The sequence below is a fragment of the Melopsittacus undulatus genome, chromosome 2 (genome assembly GCF_012275295.1).
Source record: "Melopsittacus undulatus isolate bMelUnd1 chromosome 2, bMelUnd1.mat.Z, whole genome shotgun sequence".
In the NCBI taxonomy this organism is placed as follows: domain Eukaryota; kingdom Metazoa; phylum Chordata; class Aves; order Psittaciformes; family Psittaculidae; genus Melopsittacus; species Melopsittacus undulatus.
In genome coordinates this window covers 53716146-53741975 of record NC_047528.1, presented here as the reverse complement: position 1 = coordinate 53741975, position 25830 = coordinate 53716146, and the positions used below count along the sequence as shown (strand labels likewise).

The 25830-nt window shown below is 37.6% G+C and overlaps 1 protein-coding gene across 1 annotated transcript in view; it reads right to left on the bottom strand.

The window, feature by feature from the left end:
• The window catches only part of PCCA (propionyl-CoA carboxylase subunit alpha), a 274818-nt gene that overhangs the window by 48044 nt on the left and 200944 nt on the right, over positions 1-25830 (bottom strand). The window contains exons 20-21 of the mRNA XM_031045567.2: positions 23669-23767; positions 10135-10188 (exon numbers count right to left, since the gene is read on the bottom strand). Coding sequence (XP_030901427.2) covers positions 10135-10188; positions 23669-23767 — 153 coding nt within the window. The remainder of the gene's footprint in view (positions 1-10134; positions 10189-23668; positions 23768-25830) is intronic.

Here is a 25830-nt window from a genome sequence, read left to right as displayed (position 1 = left end):
GAAAAAAAGATTTGACATGGCATGCAACAAAGTAATGTAACACTTTGGTAATGAAAACAGGAGGACTGGTCTCCAAGTATAAGGCAACAGATTCTATCAAAAGAGACAACACAGAAGCAGACCATTTTTAAGACAGCATGGTTGAACACATACTCTGGAGTCCATGAAAGGCATCCAGAAAAAGGAACTGAAATTGATTTTAGTTAAGAAAAAAATGCACAGACAAGGGTTTCAGTTGTGGGAACAAAAGAAGTATGGAACACAAGTAAAAAGCCAACTGAGTGCATGATGACAGCACTTAGAGGCCCACACCGGCTTCCTACCTGCTTCAAAGCACCGTGCAGTGTGTTAAGCTTGACCTCTGACATGGTCTGAGAGTTTACTTTCCCTCAGTGATGGTCCTAGCAGTAGAGATATTTTAACTCTTGGCCAAAAAATACAGTGAAATAGAAAAGCCACAGAAAATCTGAGTTATTTCACCAGTATGTGAATTTAATTACATATCCTACTGCTCACTCATCTTTTGTCACATATTCTGGTGTTTTAACAATGGCAAACCAAAAATTGCTAAGGTAATTCACAGGAATCTCTTTATTTGAACTTAGAATATAACCCACAGTAATTATGAGCACATATTTTCACTATTTAGGGCAGGAAGTGAAAAATACCAAACACATCTAAAATTGCATCAGGGATTTGTGCAGACAGAAGGTAATTACACAAAGTGGACTTTGGCCAAGACTCTCAGAATATGAAGCGATCTCAGAACCTTGTGGAAATTACCATGGGAACTTTAATGATAAGTGGGCTAAATGTCTGTTTAAATTGTCCTAAAAAAAAAAGCCTTCTCTAACAGCACATTATCCCTTAGTTACACAGATTGACAGCACCATCATATTCCAAAATTAGATGGCAAGTCCAACACTACAGCACAGAAGTGGAAAAATAAAAACAAACAAACAAAAAACCCCAAAGCACAGTCATTTAAAAAATAGACATTTCAAGTGTTTCACATGCACAGAATTACTTGCTTCCCCCTCTAATTTATTTCAGATTAGTAAGAGCTCTCTTATTTTAGGTCAGTGCTATGACAATGGAAGTATGCCAACGTAACCTTCATTTTCTTAATTAGCATTTAACAAGAAGTTTGTCCTCCTCTAGAAATATATCCTTCCATAAGGAAGAATAACCTTGAACAGAAGACAAAGCTAAGCCAAGGAGAGGAGAAAAATGAAACTGAAGTTCCCAATGTATTTCCATGCCTTTAAAATATATTTATTTACATACCCTTAAAATGTAAATAAAATAGATCTGAGTAAAAAATTACTTCATCTCCCAGAAGCAAGCACAGCACCATATCTGTGTTTATAACTGCTCTGGGGAAAACCAGCCACAAAGAAAGTCCCTCTTTTACACACGCTTCCTACCATGGCCCATGTGCTCATGTAACTCATTGTTTATCTAGTCTGGAAACAAAAATGCCACAAGAAAGCAATCCCAAGGCAGATGGCTGGTTTCACTAATCTGACCCTATTTCTTCCAAGTAAATCTAGTCTACAATAGTGATGCCCCAAACAATCCACCATTCCTATAATACTTAGATTTGCATATTTAGGTTAGAAATACCCAACATCGCTGGATTAAGATTTTCCCCCAGTAAAACAATGCTTTGTCATAAATGCTGCTCCAGAGACCATCCTGATGCTTAAACCAGATGTGTCCACACACTGCAAACCTGAGTGGAAGCACGCTCGCAAAACGTTCTTACTAATACCTCCATAGCTCAAATGTGCTTGGAAGTTTCCTTTTACTCTACTTAAACCCAACCATAAAGAGTGACAAATGCAAAGATTCTCCCTGTAGCCGCCCCCATGATAACAGATGACAAGATGCAGCACAAGCTTCATCTCTTGCTAATTAAACGAATCAATTAAGAGACTATTGTTGCAACTGCGTAACTGCTGTTCTATAGTGGCAATAACAACCCCACGGGGAGGTCTTTTACTACATTAAAATGCTGTCCTCCACAACTCCATTTGATATTATTAGAAACAGTTATTTGCGTCTTGCTGTCATATTAGTAGCAAAGGCAAATTATGGAAATATGCAGACCAGAATGGTCCCAGTATGAGATCAGGTTTGGTTTTTAGCCTCCAAGGGAACAATCGCTGAAATTCCAAAGTTCCCTAAAGTTCTTTAATGGAACTGATAAATCTATCAGCACAGCATCCATTTAGATTCTAGGTAAGGGTCACATATTTGCATACTTTCCTGCTAAGCTGATACAATTCAACTAGATAAATTATCATATTAAGTTTACCCTCCTGAGTTAAACTGATGGAGTTCAAAATTGTTTTCGATGGTTGTCATTAATCGCTGTTACATCCTAAATGCTCACTTTGAAATCTAATTGTGCTGCTGTACCAAGGGTCATATTAATGGCATTTTTAATGTTAAATCTTTGTAAAACATGTTTATTTTACTGATATTACCACTGAAGCTTAGAAGACTAATGAGAAACAAAGTATATTTATTATTATCAATAAAACCTTCATTTAAAATACTTAAATTAGCTTTACTAACTTCATCATGCTTTTGTTTCATCAAGATTCCTGGTTAAGCTTCAAAGCCATATGAATTAATATCTCCTAAACAGTTCTTGGGTATATGCCAAAGTTGTAGCCATCAAAAAGCTGTTTAGAAACATGGGCTACACATACGTTTATTACTTGGCAGTGGACATCAGCTTCAGAAGAAAACACTAGATCTATGCTATGAGGTAACAGTCTTGATACACTTAAAAACATTTCAGCATTGATGAATTTTTAGTCTACTGAGGGAAATCACTCAAGTTACCTTTGGGTAACCTGCTGTCACAGTTTAAATCCAGCCTGTCCACTTGTGTTCCAAGAAGCAACAGGCTAACCAACAAAGTTCAGCCCTTGTCTTTAAAGTATTATTGAGCTCAATAAAAAAGAAACTTGTCAAATGAAGTATGGAAAATTAAATATCCTTTTTTTTAAATTTGCTTATTTACAAGGCATAAGGGACATAGTTTATTATAAGCAAAGCCTACTATACCAAATATAGCACACACACTACAGAATCCACCAACATTAAGGATATTCATGGGAATTCTGACCTACTTATGATGTTATCACACATTTTTTCTCTGCAAATTAAAATTTGAATTGAAAACAAAAGAAATGGCCAAGATCTAAAGACTAGCAAATAAAGAGCAAAACATTAGAATCTAAATGTAACAGCTCATTTCCAGTCTGGTTTTGTAAGAAAGCAAGGCTCGCAAACCAGGTTTCTGCTTCTCAATCCCCATTCCCACCTCATTGCATGTACTTCTCCTGTTTGTATCCTATTTTAACCTGTTGATTAATTTCAACTAAATTTGAAGGCAGGTAAGTCCAACTACCTTGAAGTATTGTAGAAATCATAGCTATGTTTCCACAAAACTTCTTAAGAGCACTGGCTGTGTTAAGGAAACAAGAGACCTAAACCCATCCCACAGCAAAGGAAAATTTGGCAGCAGCCAGCTGGCCAGTCAGCATATTCACACTGGTCACGCAGCAAACACATACAAGCCTCAGCTTCACCTCAACACCACCACTTCTCATTCAAGGAGGTCTCAGACAAAGACCACAAGAAGTTGTTCTGTAGGAACTTATGGCACTTCTGGTTTCTTTTGAGTCACAGAAGCCAAATTCAAAGCACACTCCAAGTGCTTTCTTATTTTGCTTTCCAAAGGAATCCTAAGCAAGATTCCAAAAATACTCTAAGTGATCTTAGACATGATTTTTGGTAACACCGGTATTTCTAAATCTCTCAGGTGCATTTAAGCTTTCCCCCAGTGAACAGCTTTAATGTAATCACTACACTGTCTCCTTTAAAACATAGAAATATATAACAGAATTGAAATTATAATGGTATATGTAGCTCTGTGACCCAATCATCCACATTGTGTGAATTGGAACAATTCTCACTCCCAAGTCCCAGGGATGGGCCAAAATATCATTACTTCCACAAATGAAATCGTTGTTGCATGAATTACCCACTTTCTGCTTAGTACTACAGCTGCTCATAGCCAGCCTCAGGATTCTCACCATCCATGTTCAAATGGGTCCTGTGGAAGTTAACACTTCCAGCAGTAACTGCACATTTCTCCTCGTGAGACCTCCTGCACTATGAAAATGCCACTGACAATAGCTCTACTACTAGAAGTATGGTGGTTTGCAATGCCTCTGAAACTGGGTGAAAAGAACAAAATCTGTACAACAGTAGAATTCCCTTCAGATCAGCAGTGACCCTAATCTTAAGCCTTGTGAGAGGGAAGAGTAAAAAAACAATATATAAAATATTAAAATTAAAAAGAAGACATTAGCTTGCAAAATAAACACCTATTGGACTATATTTACTTTCTTGTGGTTAATACTTTACATATTCTAATAAATACAACCTCTGCAGGTTTTCAACCAGTGTTTGAAGGTCTACATAAATCTTCACTACCTATCTAGCTTCAGGAGTGTCACATATAGAAAGAAAAGCAGAAAGAGAACCTGTTAAGAACTGCAGTGATTTGTAAGAGTCAAGGAAGCAGGTTGTTAAACATTTCTCATTGTGAGCTAAATCAGACTGATACAGTCAAAGCTTCCATCTTTATTGATATTTAATCGGTCTTTGTAAGAATGCAGGGAGAAAGTAAAAAGGAGGAGGAAACTGCCTGGAAGCTGATAAGATTTTAGACAGACTGAAAAGTCCCAGGACAATTTTTAAGCCTCAGTAATGAGAAAGAAAATTGGAAGTCTGCTGTTGAAGCAAAAGCATACAAGTCATGGCAGGAAGGAGTGGAAAGGAGATTCAGCAGTGAGAAGCAAAGTCACTATACTGACCTATAGCTCCTAGGATAACCTTAGACACATAAATTATGAATATGCAATCAGCCAGGAGCAAAGGCAAAGATTTTGAGGAGTGCCTCTAGGTAAAGCTATCCATTTCTAAAAAACATCAAGAGCAACACACATAACTGATAGCCCTGAATGAGCATGAAACATCCTTTCACCAATCTATCTGGAAGTACCTAAAGAAGAATCTAAAAGTCATTGAACAATAACTACTAGAACATAAGCCCACTGTGATAAAAAGCACAGCTAGGGCTTGACAAGAGACTAGTTTTCCTATATCTATTGTTCTCAACCTGGAGCTTCCAGATCTGGCTGCAGCGGTGGGTCTCCGGACTATGGGTCTGCAAAAAGGCTGAAGAACAGCAAGCACAGCATTAACAAGCTAATAAAAAGCATAAGCATCCACAGTAGCACTTCAAGTGTTTTGTAAATCAAAGGTGGCAAAAAGCACTTCATTAGGATAAGAGTGAAGCAATCGAAAGACGTCCAGTAAGAAGTCTGAACCAAGAAAAGAGTATTAGGAAACTCAGAAGCACCTAAAGATGGCTTTATTTCTAGGCCAGAGCAATTCCACCCTGTTCCACGTGGGTTCCTAAATCGTGTTCACCACTGAAGGAACATTGTCAAGTAATATACCAAGCAACATGACTAACATCTGTCACATCTATGTTCTTTCATCCTTCCCCAGGGGAAAGAAGTGTTTTTCTCTCTATCAACGCTCTGATGAGAACGGAAGATCAAAGAAATGGCACAAATGATGAGCAGATGATACTGAAATTTTCCACTGTGGCTGGGGACTCTTCACTGCCTGGGACTATCTCTTCAGAGGAAAGTGTTCCACTGGGCCAGCAGAACTTTGCTGTCAATCATAGCCTGCAGCCCAAAGCTGTTATGGCTGTGATGGAGACAGGGTACTCACTATCTGAACCTACAGATTTCTTCAAAATTCTACACAGGGGCCACTACACACAGTCTAAAATAAGTTTAGTGCTTCCATAATAATTTGTACTTCTCTATCCAGCTTTCTTAGTGTTAAAGGCTGCCTGCCCAGATGTTTTATTGCTGAAGTCCATCTGACAGAGGCGTGAATGACCAGCAAATCTGGGCTACTTGTGGGCAACAGAAAACACTCCTCTCATGTAAGAGAACAGAAAGCAGAGCAAAGAGACAAGAGGCACAACAGAAAACTAGAGGAATGAAGGATGAACTTTGGTCCTTTGAAAAGACTACTCAAACAAATGGGTTTCTGAACCACAGAGGCAGAAGCAGAAACTCTGTGTACAGACCTCTGTGTTTTCCTGCAGATCTTAGATCTTTATGTCTAGCAAACAAGCCCTGTGAGGAAGCAGTTGAGGGAACTGGGATTGTTTAGCCTACGGGAGGCTCAGGGGAGACCTTCTTGCTCTCTACACCTGCCTGAAAGGAGGTTGTAGTGAGGTGGGTGTTGGTCTCCTCTCCAAAGTAACCAGCAATGGGACAAGAGGAAATGGCCTCAAGTTGTACCAGGGGAGGTTCAGATTGGATATTAGGAAAAATTTCCACACTGAAAGGATTGTTAATCATTGAAGCAGGCTGCCCAGTGAAGTGATGGAGTCACCATCCCTGGAGGTATATAAAAGATGTGTAGATGTGGTACTTAGGGACATGGCTTAGTGTTGGACTTGGCAACAGTTGGGCTCAATGATCTTAAGGGTCTTTTCCAACCTACATGATTCTGTGATTCCACATTTGTTACCAATCTACTTCTGTGAGCTGCCTACACACAGGAGACAACCCATAAATGACTGCCTGCTTGTTGCCTTGTACTGTTGCTTCTGGCAATAATTTTGAACATTAACCTGAAGCATGTATTCTCTTGTTTTCTTTTTCTTTATACAAGATACAATGCAGTAAAATTCCTTGATGTTTCTGTAATGTTATTAATAAATATACTATAAGAATAAATCTAGCATGAACTGGCAGAATAGCAGGGCTCCATCAGCACATGATATCTTGTCATGTTCATCAGAGGGGGGAAATAAGTAAAAATTCATGTAAAATTTCAATTACAGCAATAACCCATGATCTGTTCTGAAACAATTTAATCCAGACTCAAAATTTTATCAGCCCAAGAAGATTAAACCAAATCAGAGTAGCTTCCTATTCAACAACTATTTCTTACAGCTATAAGTTGCTTGCCTCTCAGGAAGAAACATCATTGCACATCCTCCAATAGAATGAGTCCTGCATCAGATCTGAGACTCAAAACCCACTACCAAGAAACAAAATTGAGAAAATAAGATATCTAATGCCACTACAATTTAAAGAGAAATGCTCAAGTAGCAAAGAATTTCTACTCATGATCAGAAACAAAAATATTACAAATCCATGTAAATATCCAAACGATGCTAACAAATGTACATTCAAAGCTTTGGTTCTACTAGGGAAAGCAATGTGATTTTTCCTGTTCTCCTCTAAAATAACAGAAAGATGCTATTAAAAGAAACATTTGTCTTACTCTCCACATATTTAACATATGCTATACAGCAAAAATCTAATTATTAAACTTTTTTTCTGTCCTTCACCTATCTAACTGGGACAGCAAGGAGATTTCTAACAGAGAGTATACCTTTCACTTCTCCTCAGAGTGTCAGCTGGCTTCCTGAAGCAAGTGCTTGTGTTTTATCAAAACCAGTAGCAGAATTGTTCCTACCATCCAATGTCAAAAACTCAAGTGAAGCCATTTATCGAAGCTGATTCCCTCCTGACAAGCCAAGGAGCTGTTTGCTCCTGATCAGCTGGTTCTAAAAAGAAGTACTGATGGACAGGTCAGGAGTGTGCACACTCAGTAGCACCACGCTCCCTGCCACCAACTTTTGCCCCTATCAAAAGTAACACAGAATGCTCAAAGCTATCCCTAACATTTTCTACTATGGAAAAAAAAAAAGAGTAATAATTTCAAGAGCTGTTTATTACACTGATAACAATACATTATAATAAAGATGAGCAACAAAGAGTTTCTTGCTGCTAAATATTCCTTCCAAACATGTATTATCTTGACTGTACTTCTACGTTAGCAAACGTTTAGTATGAGATGTAATGGTGAGCCCAAAATGTATTTTTAGGACCTTCATTAAGATAATTTTATTAAGTCTCTTTGAACATCTACATCTGTGTATGTGTATGCACACACACACACACAGGTACACACATACAGACTGCACATCCATACATGCAGGCATTGTAAAGAAAACCTATCTTTCCCCCACCTTCATTACCTAAACTTGATGTATTTAGTTGAAGTCAGAAGAGTTAAAGGAGGGAAGGATAAATCAAATAAATGAACTTACAGGAAAGGAGAAAGACAGTAGGCTAGAGGATCTGTTAGGAACACAGGTACAGACTCTGGGTTGGATTCTATGGGAAAACTGGTATCGAAGCAAACCCGGGGAAGCAGACTTCATTACTGTTTCTCTACCCTGCTTACTGTAGTTAGCAAGACATATGCATAATTTTTATTAAATAAAAAATCATGGATAGAGTACTACAGGCTTTTCTGTTTAGTCCTCTTGAGGATTATTAGTTGTAATCACATACTTGACTTCCCAAAATAACTAGGAAGCAATAAATACACGCGAGCTAGTCAGTAAGATCTGATATACATTAAAATCCATTGGCAGTTTCATCATCATTTTTTTAAAGCTAAAAGCACATCAATACTGTACCCTCTTTTGTCTTCTTTTACTGTTGCACAAGGCCCAGCAAAAAGTTATAGTCTAAGTGAGACTGCAAGGCACTTCTAAGATGAAAACGAAATGTTTCCACATCTAACTTAACAAATTTAATTTTTAATATCACTAAATACACAGAATTTTCTCTGCTACAGCATCCATTTACAGGGAATCGATTTATATCTGTTCAGTATTATCAAGCTGCATTTATGCTTATATCCTATCTACTTAGTTATTTTCTTCACACACAAAGACTAATAGATCAGCCAGCTAGCAGCAATCTTGCATATGCAGGTTGCAACTCCAGAGCTGAAGCATCATTACAAATACAATAATGCAGAACAAAATTTTTGGTTTATGTTTTTGATATTGAGTAAGACAAACATAGGCATATGCTTACATAGAGATATACTTATAGAAGCAAAAAATATTAGGGGCACAGTTCACTTTTAAAAGACAAAACGCAAGTCTCAGGTATTCTTTTTGAGTTTGCTTTTACTGTGCTATACCTCCCAAAAATGGCCTTATAAGACTTGCAGAAGAACTAATCACAGGTATAATGAAAACATTATCAATATAAAACGTTAACCTACTTTTGTCCTAAACATACAGTGTGCAGAGATGTTAGGACTAAATTCTAAAGGAAATGTTTCAATCCTAGGCGTTTCACTGTTAATGTCACTGCAGCAATAAGGATAACTTACTTTAGAGGATACTTCAGTTCCTTTTCAGAACTGTTTTAGGTGCATTGATAATGAATTTTTTCAGGAACCTGGAAAAATACATTATCAATTAATACATTTTAATCATGCAAATCATGGAATTGGAAGCTGCCATCAATCATATACATGTTTATAAGCACTAGTCAGCTAACAAAACTAGCTTTTGTATTGTACATGGCCAATTCAAATAATATCAGATTAAAAAAAAAATCAACTTTATTGAGTAAATTCTCTCTAATGGTATAAAATCTGGTTAGAATTTTAGGCATATTTCTCTCCAGCAAATAAAATCTGGGGGAAGTACAGAGCTACCACATTTGGTTAGAGACAGAAAAGGATTGAATGCTTTGCATTACTAAATAGTGTTTTCATGAGACAGCCACTGACCCACCTCTGGGATGTAAGAGTACATGTTATGGTGAAGTAACAGCTATCATAAAGTTGAGGTGGTGGGGAAGAGTGGGTTCAATCCTGATGTAGATCAAACCTGAGTGTGTTTCAATAAGCTTACAGGTCTACAACCAGTTACTCCTAAATCCCTTGTAAATGAAACAGAAGCAGACTTGAATCAACTGAAATGTGGAATGCAGACACTGTGTACTGTGCCTTGGAAGTATGCTTCAGAAATTTGCCTAAATTCACCTGTTAAGCTCAGAATACTGTGTAACTAATACACATAATACTAACCTTCACAAGACAAGCATAAACGCGCACTAGCGTAATTTACCAATTTTCTGTTCATATTATACTTTTCTACCACTGTAACTCCTAACAGTTACACATACTTACCACTGTGCCTAGAAACTGAATGCTTGTCTCTCCAGCAGCATTCCGAGAAAGCCGCTGAAAAAAGAAACAGATATAAAAAGTGATTAGAAATGTCTCCAGAATTTTAAACCATTCAGTTTTCTGTGTGTCACATCACTGCAAACAAAGCTGAGTACACAAATCTATACATAGAACAGATAAAATAAAACCATTTCCTTCAACAGTTTCAGTACTAGAAGTTTAATTCACACTTCAACTCACATTTTGGTTTTGTTTCAGTCAACTCCATAAAATTTAATTTTGAAGAACAATGAAAACAAATATGGCCAAGTACAACACAGAACAACCTTGGGCTTGCAGAAAGATGAATGTCATGACTAATGAGGCTCCTGCCATCTCTAAAGGTATTCTGTATTCCTGTTACTCACATTTAGTATTATCTTCATTCTCTCCTAATGAGAGACATTTTAATCTCTTTTTAAAATGCAAACCTCCAATGATGCTACTTTGAAAACAGAAAAAAAAAATGACCTTATGAAATGTCTGGTCACCTACTGTGGTTCAGGAGTTGATTGAAGTTATTAAACAGTCTTCAAATATTACATTGTCCGTAAGCCACAGAACAATGCAAAAGAAAGTATGTTATTGATTTAACACCGTATTATCCATCATCTAAATATGCAAAACACAAAGAATTCTTTCTTCTTGTGAATCATCTCCTACTTCAACATGAGAAGTTTTTTCCCCCTTTTTCTTCCTGCTATTAAATTACAGCACACATAGACCCAAAGTCAGGATCTATACACAGCCCTAATACTCACACAATGCACATATGAGTAGGAAAACAGAGATTTGAAAAGTGAGTATAAATTGCAAAGAAAGAGCTGCACAGAGATGCTTCACCATTTTAAAGACAACGAATCCTAGGAACAGGGCTGCAAATCATCTGGAGAGATCTTGTAGTCTAGTACCCCTGGCAGAATCAAAACACACCTGTGTCATTCCCAAACAATGTGTGTCTAATCCATTCTTAAAATCTTTCAGTAGCAGAGATTTCACAGTCTCCCTAAGCATTTTATCCCAGTGTTCAGCATCTTTATCATTAGGAAGTTTTTTTTTCCTAATATCTGAATAAAATAACCCTTACTGCAACTGCAGCACATGAATTTTCTTCTTCATCACAGACAGGAAACACAAATTATTTCCTTTCTTTTTACAGCTACCTACAGGTATGTGAAGAGCTGTTATCACAGCTCCCTTTAGCTTTGTCTTGCCTAGACTAAGTGAGAAAGTACTATACAACAATAGCTTGCTATCCTCCAAAACAATTTTAATAGCAATAAATTAAATCCTGGTCTCTTTTCAATAACGGTGCATGTTCCTCAGCTACACTTTATGAAGTAATAATTACTACAGCCCAAACATGCTTATTTTTTGACTTAACAGGTCACACACTGACACTGCAATCTGTACAATCATATGAAAACAAAGGATGATGTGCCAAAGCCTGACATATTTCAACAATAATGATTAACGGAATGGAAAATATGGGAAATAAAATTTCATACAAAACCTGACGTTTACTTTTATAAAGGAAACAGGAATATACACTTTTCCCACAGTCTAGGGTAAACACAATCAGGTTTTGGAAACCACAAAGAAGAACAAAGTACCGGCTGCCTACAATGAATGAACCGCATGCCAAAACAAACAAGTCCCAACCACTTGATAAGCTGTCAGAAAATGGCAAGCTGAAAAAAATTAAAGGATTTAATTTCTTTTTTTCCTGGAATGCCCTCCACCCTTGTTAGAGTTCTGTCACTTATTGTGCTACCCTTTTGTCCGCTTTCAAGGGTCATTAGAGACCTTTTCATGTCCTAATAAAAATTCCATTTTTTTGGCTAATCTCCCCATCGCACAGAAAAACACAACCTAAAAAGCAAAACAAAACAAAACAGAAAACGAGCCTTTTTGTAATTTTCTTTAAAGGCTTTCAAAGTAAAGCCAGGTATCTTGACAACCTGACTTATTTTTCACAACTGAAAACGCAATCATTAAAGTAGCTCTTCACACAGATTCTCTTTACTCACAACTAAATAAGCTAGCACAGCAATAACCAAGCCCTTTAAAACACAATTAAATAACAAACTTAATAAAGCCAAACACACATCTATATCAAGAAGGCACCTCCTAAAGCCACAGTATCAAGACAAAGACATAAGCAGCCTTCTTTGACGCTGTTGAAGTGCACTGGTATCACTGTCTAGTAAATCCTTACTGCTACTGTTTGCCCTGTCCAAAATGCAAAACATTTAGTTTTTGATAGCATTAGGAGTCAGTATAAGCACTAAATCCATTTCTTGAATTAACAGCCACTCTTAAGGGAAAAAAAAATAATAATGGGGAAGGTGAGGAAAATAGTGAACAAACAGAGGAGAAAAATTTCCCTTCTGGGTATATTTCAAAAAAACAACAACAAGAAAAAAGGCAGAGAAATTCTCTAAGTCACAAAACATATGTTACATCAAGACCAAAAAGAGAACCGCCAGGCTTTTGAGAACCATGTTACAAAAGAAGTCAGCACATTATCATAATTAATGTTTCAAATTACAGTTGTAAATACATTTCAGCTGTTAGATGTGATTAGATTTTTGAAGCATATTGAAAGGAGTTATTTCTGTTCCACTGGTGGGCTTGTGTTTCTGGGATTTGTAAATGTAATTGATGTTTTCAAGAAAATGAAAGGACATGGTTAACAATTATTTTTTTTTTATTTTCCACCTCTTTAGAAAAAGGACCAGTCTCCAGTTTCTCTTGTAAATTTAGGTATTTCCATATTCTATACCTCATAATAGATGGTTTCATATTGCACATGATAGCAGGAAAGTAATCAAATAGAAGTACCAAAAGAGAACAGCTAATTATATGCATTGTCATTGTTTTCCTAATAAATTACAAATTATTTACTGGGAGGTTTACACTAAAAAGCAAGGGAAATCTACCACTGAACCAAAGACAAAACATCACTGCATGTTTACCTGCCAATTCAGAAAAATTACACTGTTCACATCAGTTACACAATCTCAGATACATCTGATGCCCTTCTGGTTGATACAACTGCTAGAGCTTCAGACTAATTTCATTAGCATAATATGAGTTAGAAGTATATTTTTTTCCCTTATGAGAAAGTAAGAAGCTAAATCAAATCTGGAAAAAAAAATAATCACAACTTCAAAAAAATCCATCTGCAGTCTCAAAGCTGTCAAATGGGTGTCACTGTTACATAAATATTATATGTATTTTTACACAGGTTACAGTATGTTATACTGCATATGCTATGTATATGCAAACAAAATGCTTATGCATGCATGTAAAAACAGACAAGTGTATACAAATCATATAAAATGTGTTTCATTTTCCTCCTCCATCTTAAGTGAATGCTATGCCACAGTCATTTCACAAATAATCATTTTAATCTGTAAATCCCAGTAAATTACCAGAGGTTAGTGTGATATGACTTTAAATTCTTCAGCTTTGCCATAGAAAATTATTTCCACTTAGTTGGGTATCAATGATCTATTCATTGTAAGATGCAGGAAGGTTACAATCAGCTTTGCATTAAGCCTGCAGTGGATGAGCACTTGTAGATAAAAAAAATAACAACAACCTTTAGGTATAGAAGGATAAAGAAGCTCAGCCAAACATACAATACATATAATTGAAAGAGATTCTAAACTGACATAGACATTATTAGACAAAAAGATCTGAGTATTTCCCACAAATCTTCTGGTATTTTGTATTCTTCAAGCTACTAGAGGGAAGCAGCTGCAGGGAAGGAATGCTCCCAAAACAAAGAAACTCCAATAGACCAAAAGCAGGGTTTTTGCTTCGCTTAGAAATGAAAAAGTAATGTGTCAAGTCAAAATGAATATGAACTGGCAAAGAAAATCATATATAACTCCCCTCCCAAACACAGTTATCTTGAACTAGCATAGAGCACCTTTATTTGTTGAAAGTAAAGCTCGAGACCATTTATTACAGCAAATGTACAGGCTGTCACTTGGCCAATGTTTTTTGCAACTTTTTCAAGCCCTGGCATGACTTTATTAGCAATGGTACTGCACATATCAGGTTATACAGGATAAAAAATAATAATAAATAAATAAAGCCTATATAGGCTAGATAAAATTTTGACTGAAACACTGAGTGGTTTCCCAGCATGGTGCTGTTTTTCAGAACACAGAAGTCCTTGCAGCCGCTATTGCTACATTTCAACTGCTCACTACCACGAATTCTGAACATCTTATGCCATTAATTTGAAGTACAGAATCCTATCCACTTTTTGGCCAGTATTTATGACTTCTTGAAATGCAACCTAGAAAGACACAGGCCAGAATCACCCCCCAGCAGGCTTAATTAAACAATAAAATAACTAACACCTCACCATAAATAAATAAAAAACCCCAAAAATCCCATCATAAAGAAATTGGAGGAAAAAATATAGTATTTTCCCTTGTGAAGTTATAGCAGATTCACTTGCTAGTACCTCATTTACAAGATTTTGGTAGTGTGTGCAGATGCTTGGACATCTGGAAAGCTCCATACTCCACCTATGGCATACCTGTCTTTGGAGTCCCCTGGCTGGGTCAGAGAGGAGAAAACTGCAGAAGAGGCTGCGAAACCATGATGTTGTCTTTTTGCCAAAACACAATGAACGGTTTGGCTTTATTAGCCTCCTTTTCCCTCTCCTCCTAGAATTGTTGCAAAAAGCAGAACTTCATTTCTGCACTCCCTTTCCATGGCTCAAAATATCAGTTTAGGGATCTAATCCCAGACTAGCAATGTGACCAAGCTTTCTTTGTATGTTGGAGACTGTATATTTGGCATATGTATGTGTATATATGTACGTGTACACCCTCACAAGCCTTCTCACCTGGGATCAATCTGCTTGTCATAATTTAGTGCTCTCCACTGGTGGTGCCACCATTTCCTCCCCTTAGTGTATTAAACTACAGATGGAAACTTCATTTTATGTGCTGCTCCATCCTTAGCCATTATCAGGTTTAGATCACACTTTACTGTAAATGAAGCCTCAGTTAGCTATTCTTCCTCAGGGCACATCCACATTTTCCAGGTTCTTACAAGGGCAGCAGTCACCCAGTGGGGAATGAGATGATCAAGTCCTGCTGCATATGAAGTGTTCTGACATGTGACAGATGTCTAAGACTGGTATAAATGGTACTTTGCTGAAGTAGTCTTTCCCTTTAAAAGGAATCCTGCCAGGATGCTTGAGATACTGGCCTCCCCCAGCACCTGCTGAAAGCTATCTCAGTCCTTTTCCAGAGACTAAATTCCCAAACAGTACAGGTACAGACTTACAGGCTTACAGGGCATCAATCCACATAGATAAAGGTGCAGGTGCAGTTTTTAAGAGGCTGAGGCTCCATATTACTGCTTTTAAAATAACTGTTATCTTAATGCCTGGGATTTAATTACAGTGAATGGCTTTTTTGGTTTAAGCCCAGCCAGCAACCCAGAACCATGCAGACACTCGCTCACTCCTTCATCTTCCTCCCCCTGCTCCTGGAGGGATGGGGAGGAGAATCAAAAGAATGTAACTCCCACGGGTTGAGATAAGGACAGTCCAATAACTAAGGTATAACGCAAACCACTGCTACTGCCACCAATAATAGTAATGATAAGGGAAATAACAAGGGAAGAGAATACAACTGCTCACCACCCGCCGACCAATACACAGCCTGACCTAAGCAGTGATCTAGCCCTTCCAGGTAACTGCCCCAAGTTATACATCCTGGGCATGATGTGCTATGGTATGGAATACCTCTTTGGTCAGTTTGGGTCAGGTGACTTGCCTCTGCTTCCTCCCAGCTTCCCCTCCTCCCTGGCGGAGCAAAGTCCTTGGTCAGACGAAACACTACTGAGCAGCAACTAAAAACATTGGTGTTATCAGTGCTGTTCCCAGGCTGAAAGTCAAAAACACAGCACTGCACCAGCTACTAAGAAGGAGAGAAATGACTGCTACTGCTGAACCCAGGACAACGGCTTAGGAATTCCTGTCCTCCCATAAGCAGAAAAATGGAAACTCAGATCCTTCCCAGTATTTCCTTAGGTGAAACCCAGTGTTAATGTCAGTTGTTATTTCTTTTTGACAAGCTGCAGACATGTAATCATTTAATATTAATATCACTGCAATATTATTATTACATATACTTAGAGCATCTTCCAAGCATGTTCACATGCTCATTTAACCCTCCAAGGTAGATATTATAAAGCAGTAGATGAGAAGCCTTCAAACAAACAAACGAAAAACCCCAAACCACAAATATCCCAACAGGAAAGACTGTTTATTTGGTGTTAGCAAAGAATGAAGCCAAAGGACATTTACTCCAGCCCAACATTTCCAGCTATTTACAATTATTTACAATAATGAGGAGTTTAGTCTTCCTGTGAACTTCTAACTTTTGCTATTATTACATTAAATCACAAAATGACCAAACGTTTTAGAAACTTTTCCCCTGTTTTGACATTCTGTAATGTGCTTGGATCTTATAAGGGGACAGTTTGCAGATAATACACTGCCATGTGAGTTCAGATCCAATGATGTTCATGATTGCCCTCAGTCGGATTCTTAGCAGGATCAATAGTCCTTTCTCACTCTTTGATGCCCCTTTGTTTTCCTTCTGAATGTTTACCATGTCCAAGAGAACCATTCCTTGTCTTGCAATGTTTAGATATCATAAAACTACAATGTCTGTCATCAACCAAATACGATGCTTTGTCCTTTGGACACAGAAAAAATCTTTATAGTTACTCATATATTGTTTGTCATTAAAATTTATAGCTCCTTTGGAAAAAAATATGGCATAAGATGACAACTAATATTATTTGATTAGCCCCTTGAGTAGAACAGGATATAACTAAACCCATTGGGTTAAAGAAAGAGAAAAGTTTGTTGTTCGTAGATAGAGCTTTACTGTGGGAGACTTCACTCTGAAAAGTGGACAGTAAATTCCAGCAGGATTGATTTGGCATAGTAATTGATCACTCATTTCCTCCCCAGATGAAAATATAATTCCATTTTCATTAAAGAATCGAAAAGTAGGGTGTGCTTTTTGTTTCTGCCGAGCAATAATACAAAAAAATAAAGGCAGCAGTGATCTGCCATTTCATGATCTTTTATTTCCTTGAATTTTCCCCTTCCCTTCGCACATTCTCCATGCAAACCATGGACAAGAGTGTGGAGACAGCCTTCAGTTAAACTGATTCCACACAAATTGTAGATCGCTTGTAAGATTCAGGTACTTGCTATTTAAGTAGACAGTAATGTCTACTTTGGTATGACAGTAAAGGATATTACAGTATTTTTAAAGGCTTCATGACTCAGGAGCTGGCCATACGTTGTTTATAGGCTTTATGAATATTCACGGTTCCTCTCAAAAAGTAATAATTTTAACAATTTTGGCAAACACTCATGTCAATGAAGCCATAATAGTAACATTTGTTTTAATAAGCATCATTGACAATTACAGCAAGCAGCACCAAAAGGCCTGGCTTTTACACATCTTCCCTTTCCCTACAACCTTTGGAAGTAAAGGAATTCTCAGTCCTTCCTTAGATCACCCATGATCAAGGAATAAAACCTAAGTGGTAGAATTACAAATCTTCTTTTACAGCATCATTCACAAACTCAACAGGCTGAACTATGTAATAATGATCTAAAGCAGCTCACTCACGTCTTCCCAAGCACGTCTTCTGCTTCTGTGTCTCGTCCTTTTGGAGGGATCCATCTCTACACACAAGAACAGCTACATTGTTGTTCTGACACCAGGAAATCACAATGCCCGTGCTCAAGAACACTGCACAGCTTCAAAGTTTCCTGGTAAAACCTCCTTGCCAAGAGTTTATTTTTCCTTTGTCATCCAGAATGATAATTCAATAAGAACATCAGCTCCATGCTTGGTTTTGGTTAAAAAAGCAAAAGGAAATATTTTAAATTAGTAATGAGAACAGGTGAACACTATTAAATAATGGTAGAAGACTGGGCTTTGCCCACTGACCACACTTCTGATCCTCACAGCTCAGAAAGGAGACACAGAAATGGAAGATGTTCAGAGAGCAGCAGAGACATAAAATCAGGCTTCCCTGCAAGGAACAACTCTGCAGCACTGGAAAGAGGCAACTGAGTAAGGATGAGGACCCAAGCAGCCTGGACACAGTGGGCAGGGAACAACTGCTCATACACTCTTCCAATAGAGGGACTAGGAGGAATTCAAAAGAAGCTAAAGGACACTGCTACAGCAATTATTAGACAATGATAAGGCCATAATAAGCAACTTGCTAAAATCAATAATTCTCTGTGCAACTGCAGGAAAAAAAGTAACAACAATAACAGTGCCCTGACCAGCATGTATCAATACTTTCCAAGAGACTTTAAAAGCCTGAAACAGAGCAAGGCATACTACACTCTATGTCACAGGCTTCTGTATTTGTCTTCTACCTGGGATATTTGAGAGCTTGTTCACACTTGTCTCAAATGCTGAGAGTGTCAAGTGAGGCAATGAAGATCAGTTTCTCTCTATCAGATCTACTTACCATTCAGGGAGTTTCAAGGTTGAGCTCCTGTTTTCTCACATGACTGTGGCTGAATGAGTAAACAGGAAAACAGCAGCAGCCTATGTTTCTACGCTGCAAATAAATGAGGGTCATAGACTGATGCCTGGTCCCAAAGCCAAATGGCAAGAGATACCTCAGTCCCACTGCTTAGGTCTGTATAGCATGGCATAAATCTGTATCAGATTTGTCTAGGTCAGCTATAAATGGAATAGGCTGAAAAAAAGCCAGAGAGTGAGCTACCAGTTAATCAACACGGGCCATTAGGAATTCAGTGCTGGGGCTCACACTCCAGCTTTTCTGTACCCAACGGTATAGCTATTTGCGTATTGTATATCCAAATGTCTGGTGCTGTTAGCAAATCATTGATTCCCTCTTCTAGATACAACCCAGCAAAAATAATTCTGAAGTCATGGGTAAATGACAACAGTGGAGTGTGTGCAGTAACTGCACAGCACCAAAGAATGAACAGTCAAGCAGTCTTCATGTACCCTGCTCGCTAAAGCTCTCCAAAATCATTTTCAGGGTTTAAGAAAATGACTGCATTGAAGTACTGGCACTTTAAACCTGAAACTTATGTAATATATAATTATCACAAATTACTATTTTGAGATCTCAAAACAATAATAAATACATATATAAGCAATTTTTCTCAAAAAAGAATTATACATGTTTGAAAAAAGTCTCCACAGTGTTGAAGGAAATGAATACTTGGGCATTGGCTTTGTTCTCCTGTCAGACATTTCCCAGAATATCAGACATTTCCTAGGAACAAAGGCTTTATAACATACAGCATTTCGATTTTTCTGTTATTATAGACGAAAATAATAATTATCAAAAGATAGATGGTATCAGAGCAGCACTTGAATTTGTCATATCCCAGGACGTAGAATACACTCCTCCTGCTGCAACTGTTGATGCAATAATAAATTAAATTAAAAAAATAATAAGTGATGCTATCACTGAATTCCCTGTTATACTGTAAGTAGAGAAAAACCCATTAATAGATCTTCATGTATTTCATTCATAAAAACACCTGAAGCTTGAGACTGATGATTTCAGTTTTACAGGATGATGTTCTTGTTTAGTAACTCCATTACTCTCTTAATTACTCCTTGCTGTGACTGGTAAAGACCTTTTTACCACAGAGTTTGGGATGTTTAACAAACTCACAGAAGAGTTAGGCTGGAAGGGACCTCTGGAAATCAGGCAGTCATATTCCCTATTCAAATCAAGGCTAATGTCAAAGTAATACTGAGCTGTGCAGGACCTTGTCCAGTTCAGTTCTGTCTACATCCTACAGAGGTTCAGTTCAAAAGAGACCAGTCCTTCGAAAGCTGGGAAATGCAAAGAAAAAGCATCACAGTGCCAATCTAAACTTGCTTTGCTGAAGCTACCAAAAGACACCAAGAGTTTTCCAGGCTCCAGCCCGAATGGCTGCACTAGGTTTAGAGGATGGAAGGTTTCACTGCAGCAGGCTAGCAGAGCTGTGAAACCAGTGCAGGCCAGCAACATGCCAGTGGAAAGGCTGGGTGCATATGATATGACAAACAGGTACACCAGTGTCGGCAAAAGATGGTGACAAATGGTTTAAACCATTCTATGATTCTGGCTCAGAATCCTTTTGCTATAGGGAACTGTTTGCAAGTAAATGGTACACAAGGATGAGCTGAGTGTTTGATGATGGGATCAGTGAAAGCAGAGCATTTAAAAGCACTAAGGAGCTGTAATCAGTAAGCACCTCATGTATTTCCTTATTTTTACTCTAAATATTGCCTGAAAGCTTATATCATATTTGAATCATGTTTTATACATTATTTTAAATATGTATTTTCAATTAAATAACAGCCAATCCTTTCAAATCTGAATCCTCAGAAAACATATTGTGAACACCTGCCCAGTCACTTCTCTGATTCTTTAGTAAAGACAGTTTCCAAATTCACAATAGCTAGGTGTTAAGTCAGATTCTGAGACACTAGTGTCTTTGGAAACAGGTAGGGGAAACCATTTTGGCAAAGTATTTCTGCACACGTGAGTTTCATTTGCTTGGGGAACAAAATCTTATGGTTGACAATGCACTATGTTCAGGCTCCCCAAAAGAGACAGGTGGAGTCTACTCGTAAGTGGGGAAAAGAAACAGATCAGCCAAGGAACTACCAAAAGCAACCAGAACAAAAAAACCATGATGGAATTTGTGTGCGTCAAGAACTGCTATGGGGTCTGTTCACACCTTCCTCCCCGGAGACTGTATCTCAGAAATCTCTTGCTCAAATGATCCCAAGTTCTCATCAGTTAATCACTTTGCACAGCACCCTATGGATTTCACAGTAATCCAAAGCAGCACAAAGATTTCTGAGTCCTTATATCACAGCCAAACAGTCCTGCAGTATACCCCAGGGTTCTGGTCCCTCCATCATCTGGGGACCCGGCCAGGCACTCTGCAGGGCCCATCTGCTGCACACAGATGGGCTTCCTTGCAAAGGAAACAAAAGCAGGAGGGAGGGGCTGCCACACATCCTAGTTGTGCCCTGATATGCCCTAGACAGACTGTGACCAGGGTAGATACCTCTCCTCAGGCATCAGATACACTCCCAGGTCACGTACTCTAGAAAGAGTCCTAGAAAACCTGTTTTTTAAACTCGTGACTCTGTGGCAGAATTGGTGCTCTGCTTTGCTCTAATACACATGGAACCTTTAGCAGAGGACTGGAAGTGTAGGATCATGCTTAATTACTTATTTTTAAATGTGCGACAGATAGGCGACAATTTGAATGTCTAGACTATAATTTACATAAATACATTTTAAACCAAAACATTTTAAAATTATTTCTTTCCTGCTTCTATGCTTAAATGCTTTGCTGGATTGGGGCCAGACTGCAGGATCAAGCCGAAGGTGCATAAATCAAACCTTCAAAGAAATGTAATGTTCACAAAGACTGTATTGGGTTGAGCAAATTTAGAAGAATGAAACCAACTACGAACAGAAATTAGATTGGCTAAAAATTAATAAAGCACAGCTGGAATTATTTGATTCATCCATATTTGTTGCTTAAATGGCTCTAGGGCTGAGTTTTGCTGAAAGAAGATACTTCAAGACTCTGGGGTCAATTGCTTTTGGAGACAAACTGACCTACAGGAATACACTTGTCTAATTTGGTTCTTGCAGTGGGGCAAGTCTACAGAAATATATAACCAAAAAACCAATTTAGATTCCAGTGAGCGGATATCAGAGGTCAAGTTTAAGGTTCCCATCAATTTACATATATACACTAAAAGATTAATAACTTTTCAAGCTACTGGATTTCTCTGCTAAAAGCAAAGACTTATAGATAAAATCTGAGAAACAACATGCACTTATTCCACATTCTGTTTGATAGATACCATGCAGTCAGCTCATTGCTTGTTGCGACGGCTAGCCCTGCAATATTTCATACAGTTGGTCATAGGGAGTTGTAAGTAACTCTACTGCTGTTCAGCCCCTAGAAGAAAGCATGTTCAGATCTCACTGTCATTAATATTGAAGCTAATTTTCTGTGCCAGTTCAAATATTACACTTTCAGTTAACTTGTCTTACTACTATTAGTTATACTCTGAGATCTGTACTCAGCCACATAGTTATTTGTATAGTTTTCAATGAGGCATTCTGAATATGGTTATCCATTCTAATATAAGGCTTTTCCTTTAGCCAGATTGTATATATTCATACATCGGTATTGGTTCCTATTCAAAATTAAGAATGCACCTTATAAACTGTCATGAAATGGGCCAGTATTATAATACAGAAATACACTTTAAAATAGAAAATTATTTCAGATGTACACAGGCCCTAAAGCTGGCATTGACCTTTCAAGAAACCTACAAAGCTTCAGTGCAGAATTTACTTGGCCATGCAATGAAAATTTCACTCTAAGTCAAACCTTGAAAGACAGAGTTATTTTTATCCTCAAGTTGCAGGCTTTCAAATTCAGTCAAAACAAGAATAATATTTCCAGTTGGGTAATTTACCAGGAGTGAAAATGAAAAAATAAATTCACACCTTTCACTGTAAATTATCAGAAAGCTGACCACTGAGAAATATACTGGAAATAGACAGAAAAATACCTGCAATAACTTCAACAGTTTTTCTCTTTTTTTTTTCTCCTTTTACTATTACCAGGATCAACAAATATTCATAAATAAATTATGTGTCAACAAATGTACAAATCCTGACTAGCATTATCTTCAGAAAATTTACAAGGCAGTTAAAGGCACACCCTTTTGTTTGGAGCTGGTTTCAAACACATTAGTGGTCAGAGAGAAAGAATACACAACTACATTCATCTTTTTTAGTCCTCTCTTTTTAGAGCCACACAAGTTTGGCATGTTTCCTAAATTTTCCTTTTCAAATCCTGGAACTAATCATATTTCATAAAAGCATGTAAAAAACCCCACAAAAAAAACCCAAAACACAGAACACCTTAACATGGGAGGTGCACTGCCCTGTGACTTTCAAAATGCAAAGGCCCAAAAGTGGAAAAATCATGGGATCCAAACAAGAGCAAAAGGATAATTTTATTGTAGGACCTCACATGGGGTTTGGTTGGTTTGCTGGGTTTGACTTTTTTGCAATAATCCATTCTTTATCCAAATCCAAACTACGTATCTTCACAATCATTAAGAGATCATAGAAACTTGAATAAATTTCTGCCTAAAATAAGCAACTTCTCTTTAAAAGAAGGATATTCAGAACTCTAGAAAAGTAAATTTGAAACAAGTTTGCTCTCCTGCAGCTCTGGATGCATTCAAAGTAGAAGGATTATATTATCTGTAAAACATCACATAATTTTTATGATGCAGCTAGTTTAGACCCCATATATCAGTATTATCTGTATACTCAAAAGCTTCTGGTTATCTCAGCACTATAAATAAAGCATCAGTGAGTTTACCTGTATAGTCCTCTGAGTGCCATCAATGGTGACAGACAATAAGGGTGAAGCCAGGTTCCACTCGCTGGTCACATTTAGTTTCATCCCATCAACTTCCACCTGTTGTGACACCAAACAAGGCTGTTACTATGAAGACAGACAGAAAACTGATCTCAAGTTCATTACTGCATACAAAGCAGCAACCATTTTAAAACAGATGGCTCCCAAACAACCTGTCATGTTTACTGCTTCTGCCATAAAAGACAGGGTCCAACAACAGAGTCTTCCAGCTATCTCTGGGGAGAGGTGAAGGACCTGTGAACAGCTGCCTCTGAGTAGCAAGGTTTCAAGTGATTTCCAGCAAGTAACAAACAGCCATCCAACTTTTAAACCTATCTGGACATGCTACATTTACTGCAATTAGACAAGTAATGCATATAAATTCCAGTGACACCTTGCAACCCACACAACAGGGCTTGCATATAATATTCTCTCCAAGGACCAAGGAAGAACTTTTCCTATGCTTCTAATGAAGGGTTTTGCATTGTTATCTTAATTAATATGAGGCAGTAATTAATTCTTTGGTGCTTTGCCTCAAAATCTAGGAAAACTTTGCAAATTCTGTCATGTTTTCTTCCAATATACAGCTAATCAGAGGAACACAATTTCTGAGTGAAGTCCAGAAAGATTTTTTTCATATATATATAAATCATTCCATTCACCTATATTTCTAGGTGAAAAGCAAATATTCTCAGTTCTGAAGAAGCAACTGAAGTGGCTGTAATGACATTTCTGTCATTCTTCTATTGCATAATACTGTTTAAAAACATACATCACACATTCAACACGAAGAGATGGATTATGAAAAATAAAAATGACTATATATGGATTTATATTATTAATGATCAATATTTGTGGCATGTTTTGAACACCCATCATGCTATCCAAGGTAAATAAATATTATTTCAGTTATATATTTTCATAAAACAGAAGAAAAAAACATAGTTGGCTGATTTCCTTTCTCTCAAAATCTCTGAAATGTACTCAATTAGTAAATTACAGACAATATTGACAACAACATCAATATTGCACACATTCTCGGTAAACTAGAGGAAAATTACTGCATTTAGAATAAAAGCTGAGCCCACATTTTGCAAAATAAAACTTTAAAAGCCTGCTCTTTCAGATCTCAGACTAATCATTATTTCACCTCATAATAAGAACAGGCAACTGTTATTTTAGTGTAACTTAAAAGAAATCCATAACAGAGAAGTGCAGAGGAGCAATGTGTAATTTGATAATTTTATTTCAGTCAAGAAGAAAAAGCTCTGGCTTAAAAAAACACAACAAACACAACTCTAATTTTATAGATTTTACTTTAGAACACAAAAATCTGTCTTAGTGACACAATCTACTCAATTTCTACAGGCTTTAACTATAAATAAAGTTACAGGTAAAGAACATGAAGAGAAACAAGTCATTTATAACGGTTCACCACCAGGCCAGATTAGCTGGCATGCTTTAGGTACTTTACACTGCTCCAGTGATGCAAACCACCCCCAAACCTGACTTGAGTTAAACCAGACCTGCAGCTGGTTTGCATTGCCAGAGCACTGCAAAGCAGCTGGAACTCAGTACTGAACCTAGCCCGCTCTCAGCAAACCTGAATCAGCAAATACTGTCTTTATTGAGAACTTCAGAAGCATCTGAAAAAAAGACTTTCCAAATGGAGAGAAGCAAATCTGGTGCTCTGTCTCAGCCCTCTTTGATTACCAATTGAACTCTGGTAAGACAATTACTGAAAAAGCTGTCTGTCAGTATTGCTATAACCAAAGAAAGACTGCACTGCAGCCTGGGTCTGAAAACATCATTTACCATGCTTCTCCAGGGAAGAAGGTGAGATGGTATGAAAGCATATCAGGCTTCTAGACACCAAAAACCTTCAACTTCACACTGTGCTTGTTGTACTGCAGGATTTACACACAGCCCCCCAGAAAATCTACAGCTGGTATCTATGGTCCCAGTGAAGGGTGTTCCAGTGGCAAGATGCAAGTCAATACCTCCAAAACACTCAATTTAATCATTAGCTCTTTTGTCACTATACAGACGAACAAAGGAGAAGTAAACCAAGTGTGTCACAGCAGTAAATGACCTGTTTAAAATCTCTCACAAGGATCAATACA